Source organism: Oenanthe melanoleuca, chromosome 7 (genome assembly GCF_029582105.1).
Source record: "Oenanthe melanoleuca isolate GR-GAL-2019-014 chromosome 7, OMel1.0, whole genome shotgun sequence".
NCBI lineage: Eukaryota > Metazoa > Chordata > Aves > Passeriformes > Muscicapidae > Oenanthe > Oenanthe melanoleuca.
Genome location: NC_079341.1, coordinates 21,640,195 through 21,647,801, shown reverse-complemented (window position 1 = coordinate 21,647,801; position 7,607 = coordinate 21,640,195). Strand labels below are relative to the sequence as shown.

Sequence of the window (7,607 nt, the reverse complement as noted above, 5' to 3'; positions counted from 1 at the left end):
TCATGATTCAGCTGGTAGCAGTGCCCAAATCAATGGCTCCTCTCCTACCCTGGTGCGTACAGCTGCCCCCCACCACTCCCAGCCCTACCACTCCCAGTGGGTGCAGTGGGAGGATGGTGCAGAGGGGTTCAGGCAGCATTTCTGCTCCTGTGGTCCCCCCCACAGCCAGCTCCACAGCAGGCAGTGATGCCTGGCACGCTCATGACACTGTCGCCAGCCTTGCTCTCCTGTAATAGGAGTGGACGTGTTGTCATCCCACATCTCCCCACGGCCGAGGCTCTCGCTGTCCTTGCTGCAGAGCCTGGCCTGCTGGGCAGGTGCCGGCAGCATGCTGGGGAGGCCATGGAAGGAGGCTGTTCTTGTTAAGCCAACGTGTTTGCAAGGGTCCCAGAGGATACAACTTGCATGAGGCAGAGCTGAGTGCTGCGGCCAGCTGGGCTCCGCAGTCACGTTCCCTTCAATTAGATCAAAAGTAATGATTGCCCCAGATCCACTTCCCTCTGGGCATGGGGCCGTGGCCAGCGCCAGCTCTGGAGTGTGAGGAGCTGGCGAGGAAGATGCAGCAGCCAGTTCAAAGGTTTGGGCTGGCAGTAGAAGCACTCAGCAAGCTGGATCCCAATCCTGGCCAGTTTAGCCAAGCAGAGTATCCGGTGGGAGCTCCCTGATGGGGGTCCCCCATTGGACAGCTCCCTGATGATCACCCAGGCCTGTAACTGTCCGGTCACTCATGTCCCCCACCCTCCAGGGCTGCCCCTGACATGTCACTGTTGGTCCCCTGGGCTAATACCCTGCATCCCTCCTGAGCAGCCGCAGCCCTGCAGGCTGGCTGGGAGGGTGAGCTCACTGCAGGTGAGCTGGAGTGCAGTGGGAGTTTGGGTCTTGGTATGGAGAAGAGTCAATCCATTGGCTGGGGGACAAGAAAGGGAAATCACAGCCAAATCCTCATCTGGACTGGGCTAGAATAGAATAGACACAGCCAGTGCCTGTGCCTTGGAGGGGATGAATCACCATGAGGGTGCTGGAGGGCACCACAGCAGGGTCAGGTTCACCAAGCATCCCTCCAGACTGTGGGGCCAGCTTCTCCCATGTGTAGACTTCACCTATCTCCTGCTGTTTTCTGTGGGTGTGTCAGAGCCCTGATGCTGTAGAAAGCCCCCTCCTTCTGTGCTCAGTTATTTGGTCCATGGATGCAGCCTTTTAACCTTCTCTGCTCTCACCCAAACCTCCAGTGTCTCCAGCTGGGTTCCATCACTGCTCCCTGTTACTGCCATCCTCTGTACTCTTTACAATTAATTTGGATTTTCCTTGATGTGTGTCCCGGACCAGAAACAGGGCTCCCAGTAAGGCCTTGCCGCCAGCAAACACTTCAGATGCCTCACGAATGATTCTCCTTCTCACGCAGCCCTGAGCAACGTTGTCCTTTTCACTGAGTTCACTGCAGTTGCAGGGCTGCTAGACATCCCATATTAAACTGATAGATCCCATATGAGGTTTGATCCCAATGAATGAGGTTTCTTCTATTTTCTCCTAACTTTCAGCTGCTTTTCCAAGCATCTGCCTGGCTTCTGGGCATCTGAAAACAGCTCCTGCTCACACAGATAACTGCACCTGCAGAACACGTCCTGCCTGAGGGTTCCACCCCTCTGCATGCCTTGTTTATCCACCTGGAATTGTCCTGGGATTTGGTGTTAAACTCAGAGAAGCTGATGTTGCTGCCCACTGCTGAGCCAGGCTCTGTCCTGCCCTCCTGCCCGCTTGGCAGCCCTGCCCTCCAGCCGCTCGCCCTCTGCTTGCTGGGCAGATTTGCTTCCTGCCCCAGCCCAGCTCTTGTCCTTTTGAATTGTATCTGATTGTTTTCAGGCCATTTCTCCGATTTGTCAACATCATTTCGAATTCCAGTCCTGTCTTCCCTGGCACCCGCAGCCTCCCCCATCATCTGAGTGTAGTACATGGGCCCTGTGCCAAGTCCCTGACGATCAGCATTCCCCTGGCTGGGGGGCACGGGGGTTAGCAGGAGAGACTCCACTTTCCCAATCTGCTGGCAAGCCCTTGGCTGGCTCTCCCATCCTGTTGGCTTGCTTGCACGGTGGCTAGTGACGACAGCACAGGAGCCCAGGGCATTGTGCTTCTCCTGACTGTTAGCATCATATCCAAGGACTGGATGAGGGACCATGAGAGAGCAAACAGACTGTAGCTGCGTGTGGCTAGATGAAGGGGCAGATGAGCCCTACACACACCACAGAGTCCTCCCAAGTGGCCTTATGCCCCCCATGTGCAGGCACTCAGCCAGAGGTGAGGGGGTCCGGTGTGGAACCTTGAGGACCTGCAGACCTGTTGGCGGAGGGGCAGCACCAGCCATTCCTAGTTCAGGCTTTGTTCTCTGCCTTGTCTGGTCTGAGTAGAAAGCAGTCCCTAAGCCCTACTGCCCAGCTTCCCAAGCCATGTTGCTTCCCCACTCCCTGCACCTCCATCCCACTGTCTCTGCCAGCATGCTCTCTCTTCTAGAGCTCCTGGCTGTGAAGCCACAGTCCTCCCCTCTTCGTGGCTTGTAAAAGGCCTGCTGCTGCTGCTGGGGATGGGTCTTGTCCTATAGGTGCCACTCACTTGGGCACAGCTTGATCCCAACCTATCCTGGCTGCACTCTAGCCTTGGGTAATCCTGCAAGGGGATGAATCCCCAACACCCATTTGCCCTTCCTGGGCGGACAGGCAGGAGCAGAGTAATAGGAGAGGAGAGCCAGGAAAGGAGACAGGAGAGGACTTAGGTCATTGGCCACACATGAGGGGATCATGCTGTGGGGAGGGTGCTGAGACATGTCCCCAGTCTACATGGCAGTTGATAAAGGAGTTGAAGATGCCCAGAGAAAGCAGGGATATGTGATCCCCTTGGTATGGGGGACGAGGTCCTGTGGGGAGCCAGGGGACCGTCCTGGGCTCAGCTGCTGGACATACTGTCCAGCACACAGAACACTGGGCTCCAGCTGGCCCCACACTCACACAGCTCAGTTTGCCCCTGTACCTCAGGGTGTGTGCTATGGGGTGACCTGCCTGGCAGACCCTCCATGCCCTCATGTCCCTCACCACCACAGCACCTGAGAGGTGCAGGCAGGGACTACACATGCAGCACTGCAGACCAAAGACCCAGGGCTGGCCATCGCCTGGCTCCATGGAAACTCCTTGCCACAGGATCAGGCCCTTTTTGCCCATGGTCCTTGCTGGGCCAAGCATCCCCCAGAGGACCAGGGGCCCCTGTGGACGCAGCTGTGGTCTGGTGGCTATGTGGCTGGGGCACCCGTGGTGGCAGCAGCGCTCGGGTCACCTGCCCAGCCTGCTCCTACCGTGTGTTTCCGAGCTGGAGGTGCAGGGCTGGCACGTGCACGCTGCATCCCTTGGGCAGGAGGAACAGGCGGCTGGGGCTGTGCGTGCTCCTTGCCGGAGGCAGCCTATCATGCTGTATTGACCCACACAGAGGCAGAAACATGTGTGCCATGCACAGATCGATGGGAAGATTGAAGATGCATGTGCGCTCGCCGGACGGCTGGGGAAGGCTTTGTCGTTGGCATTGGCAGCACAGTGAAGGTCACGCTGACCTGCGGCGCAGTCCCCGAGGAGAGGCGAGGCCTCCTGTCGCGCTCATGGGCGGCTGTCTCATCACTTGTCCTCCGGAGACCCTGGATTCCCTGCCAGGCACGCACCTTCTCAGCAGAGCCATGTCTGCTGTGGGGGGGGGGCACCCAGTCTGGGCTTGTTCTGGGAACAGGGAGCTGGTGTTTCCCCCACCACTGTGCCACAGGGCAATGTCACAGAGGGTTGTTTGACTTGTGAGTGAGTGGGTTGGTTCAGCCTTTTTAGCTGTGCAAATCCTCCCTCACCACCTGGTGAAACCAAGGCAGGAAGCTGGGAATGATCAAAACTTGCTGGCAGAGGTGTTGTGCATCGGGAACAGAGAGACCCAGGTGTCATGTGGTTGGTGCCTCAAGGTTGAACCCATCACCTCATGACCGAGCCACGCTCGCAGAGCCCCAGTGCCGCGGGCAGGACGGGGCAGGAGGATACCCTGCTTGTCACTCTGCCTGCAGGGCAGTGCTGGCTCGGGAGCTGGCTGCTGCCTGGGGCTGTGCACAGGGTCGACGGTAGCATGCCCTAGAGGGAGCAGACCCCGGGAGGAGCAAGGGCTCGGCAGGGCAGGACAGGATGAGGGCTACCCCAGCTCAGCCTTTCTAGCAGAGTTGGACACCCCCCTGCGGTGCCCCCCACTCCTTGTGCGCTGCCGCGGAACAATGAGGAGCAGGGAGGGAGGGAGGGAGGGAAGGGGGGCAGAAATGAAGCCGGAGGACCCCATCCCGGGTGCACAGCGAGCGCAGTGGAGAGGCGGGCGGCGGACACCGGGCGCAGGAGGCGACACTGCCGCCCTCCCGGCTCCGGGGCACCGAGGAGCGCGGCGGGGGCGGGGGGAGGCACGGGAAAGTGCACCCCTGGCGCCCCGTGTTCAGCCCCGCTCCGGCGGCTGCTCGCCGGCCGGATCCCGCCGGGACAGCCGGGGCCGGGACCGGGACGGCCGTGGCTCGGCGCTGGCCGCCGTGGGTCGGGCGGGCCGCGGCAGGGAGGCGGTTAACGGCCAGGGAGCCGCCGAGGCAGGAGGAGTCCGCAGGCGGGCGAGCAGGAGGGGGCCGCCGGGCGAGCTGCCCGCAGGCTGCCCGCCCCCGCCGAGCCGCGCCGCGCTCTGCCCCGGGGCGCACGGGCCGGCGGGGCACGGCGGGGCCAGGCGGAGAGCGCGGCGACAGCGGCGACGGCGGGGGACAGCCTTCGTGCCCCGCCCGCCACGGCACGGCTCGGCATCGCACGGCGCGGCGCGGCACGGCACGAACGACTCGGTATCGCGCGGCGCGGCACGGCTCGGTTCCGCTCGGCACGGCTCGGCTCCGGCAGCTCCCGAGCCATTCAAACAAGTGGCTCCGGCAGCACTTCGGGGCCGGAGCTGGGGAGCGGGCGCAGCGTGGCTCCTTGCCCCGGAGGCGCCGGGCCCTTCACACTGCCTCTTTTCTCTGACGCTTGCTCTTTATTTGACGATGAAATAATGTTGACATGTCTTGAATTATTAAGTATTCCCTGGATTTTATTAGCACATGATGCCTAAATGCTGCCTGTATCTGCTGGGGTCTTAACCAGAGAGGAGCGAAGGAGAGAGGCAGAGAGACAGAGCGAGGGAGAGGAGAGAGAGGGGTTTTTGACAGCTGTATTTGTGCTGATAAGCGAAGGCACAAGGAGACGATCGACTAGTGAGACAAGAGGGAAGCGGCGGCTCGGAGCTGCTGAGAGGGGCTGCGCTTCCCTCCCGAGACGGCTCGGCCCTCCCGGTGCCGTGCTGGGGCTTGGGGGGGACCCGAACCCCCTCCCAGCGCCTGGCCGGGCTCTCGGCCGGTGCCTGTGCCAGGGGGCAGCTCGCTGGCTGGGCACACCAGCTGCGCGGGGCAGATGCCGATTGAGATCGTGTGTAAAATCAAATTTGCTGAAGAGGATGAGAAGCAGAAGGAGAAAGAAGAAGGGGACAAGGAGAGCCTGATCGAGGAGCCTGCCCGGCCCCGCTCCCGGGATCTGGCCACCTTCGCCAGCACCAGCACGCTGCACGGCTTGGGACACATCTGCCGGTCGGGACGGCTGGGCGTGCGCCAGACCCTCTGGGCATTTGCCTTCCTGGCCTCGCTCGCCTTCTTCCTCTACCAGGCGGCCAAGTCAGCGCTGCTCTACCTGGAGCACCCCCACGTCATGGCCCTGGACGAGGAGGCCATCCGCGAGATGGTCTTCCCCGCCATCACCATCTGCAACATCAACCGCTACCGCCACTCGGCACTCACCGACGCCGACATCTTCCACCTGGCCAACATGACCGGGCTGCCCCCCAAGGACCGGGATGGTCACAAGGCCACGGACCTGCTCTACCCTGACCCCGACATGGCTGACATTGTCAACCGCACCGGCCACCAGCTCGACGACATGCTCAAGAGCTGCAACTTCAGCGGCGAGAACTGCTCATCCCGCGATTTCACTGTGGTGAGTGCACACCTGGCTCAGCTTCCTCAGGGGCCCGTACCGGCACGGGGGGCACCCACCTGCCCGCGCCGAACCGGAGCAGGGCTCCCTGGCTCACTCCGGCTGCTGAAGTTTGCATCTCTCTCTGTTTGAGTTTCCCTCCAAGTTTCACACGGAGAGAGGGAGAGGATCCTCCGTGGGAGCTCTCAGCAGGGCTCTGCGCCACAGGACGGGGATGTCGGCAGGTCTGTGCCTGAGGGGCTCACGGGCAGGAGCCGCGGTGGGTGAGCAGCAGGGTTCAGTGGTACCCCGGGTGGGTGTGCAGCGGCCGGGGGAGAGCTGTGGCATAGAGTCCTGCTCCAGCCTGCTCTTCCCCCGGATCAAAGTGCCCTGACGCAGGGTGCTGTACTCAGGGAGAGGGGCTGGAGCAGGGGGGCAGGCAGAGACCCCTTTGCACATAGGGGAACCTTCCTGCATTTGCGGGATTAGCACCGGGATGTGTGTAAATGTGGAGACCGCCAGCATTGCACACGCACGTGTGCACATGCCGAGCACAAATGCCGAGCCGCTCCTCTCTGGAGGCACGGCTACACCCGGCGAGCGGGGGGCTGCCCGCGGCTGCCCGCTCACTGTCCGGGACTGGCAGCGGGGCCTCTTCCAAGCCCAGCCTGCCCAGGCAGAGAGCCCCTGGCCGACCGCCGCCAGTGTACAGCTCTCACCAATATTGAGCCTGGAAATCACAAATCCCCGCTGTGGTTTGGGAAAATAAATGTGCTGAACGGGCGGAATACCTGATGGGACCCTTTTCAGACCTTAATGACTCTGGAAATGAGCCGCCTCTCTCCTACGGCTGCCAGGGGCTACTGCTCAGCTGGCTCCCGCGTTCTCAGGCGCTGTGCTGCCAGCCGGACCCCGCTCCGTGCCGGGGAGTGGGGTGTGATGCCATGGGCTGTGCAGTATCCTGGGGAAGAGGGGAGGCTCCGTGGGGCTGGAAATGGCTGATGCAGCATGTTCCGTTTCACTTCATGCCCATCGGTAAAACGCCTGCTCAATGTGCAGAGTGATGCTGTCCCTGGGAAGAGACTTGGGGAGGAGGGGGGATCGCCGTGTGCGGGGGGGATGGTGGTGGCATGGGGCACTGCAGTGGAGTGGGAAGGAGCGGGTGACAGCGGGCGGGCAGCCCCACTCCTCCTGGGGATTTGCTGGGCTCTGTGCCTGCTCTACGCCAGCTGCTTGAGTTTGCCGGGGAGCAGTGTGGTTCAGCAGGGTTTGGAGCAGGAAGCTCTGGAGCTGGACAGTCCTGCACGTGGCTTGGCCATGCTGACTTCAGCCCTGGGATGCTCCTGGAGGATCCTGCACAGCTTTGGTTTGTGGGGGAGGCAGCGAGCCCAGCCTTGTGCTGGGCAACGGCACAGCATGGCAGTGGGATTTGGAGTGTGCTGAGCCGCACTGTGATGTTGGCAGGGCAGAGCTCAGGTGTGTGGGGCGGTACAAGCTTCCCACATCATGGACAGAGTGTGTGACATGCACTGTGCTACATGGCAGTGAAGGGTGACTACCAGGACAGTCACTGGGACC

General features: G+C 61.7%; 1 protein-coding gene across 1 annotated transcript in view; it reads left to right on the top strand.

Moving 5' to 3' along the window:
- Positions 1-4,709: 4,709 nt before the first annotated feature.
- Positions 4,710-7,607, top strand: part of ASIC4 (acid sensing ion channel subunit family member 4) — a 28,764-nt gene continuing 25,866 nt past the window's right edge. Inside the window, exon 1 of the mRNA XM_056496654.1 lies at positions 4,710-6,050. Coding sequence (XP_056352629.1) covers positions 5,475-6,050 — 576 coding nt within the window. The 5' untranslated portion in view covers positions 4,710-5,474. The remainder of the gene's footprint in view (positions 6,051-7,607) is intronic.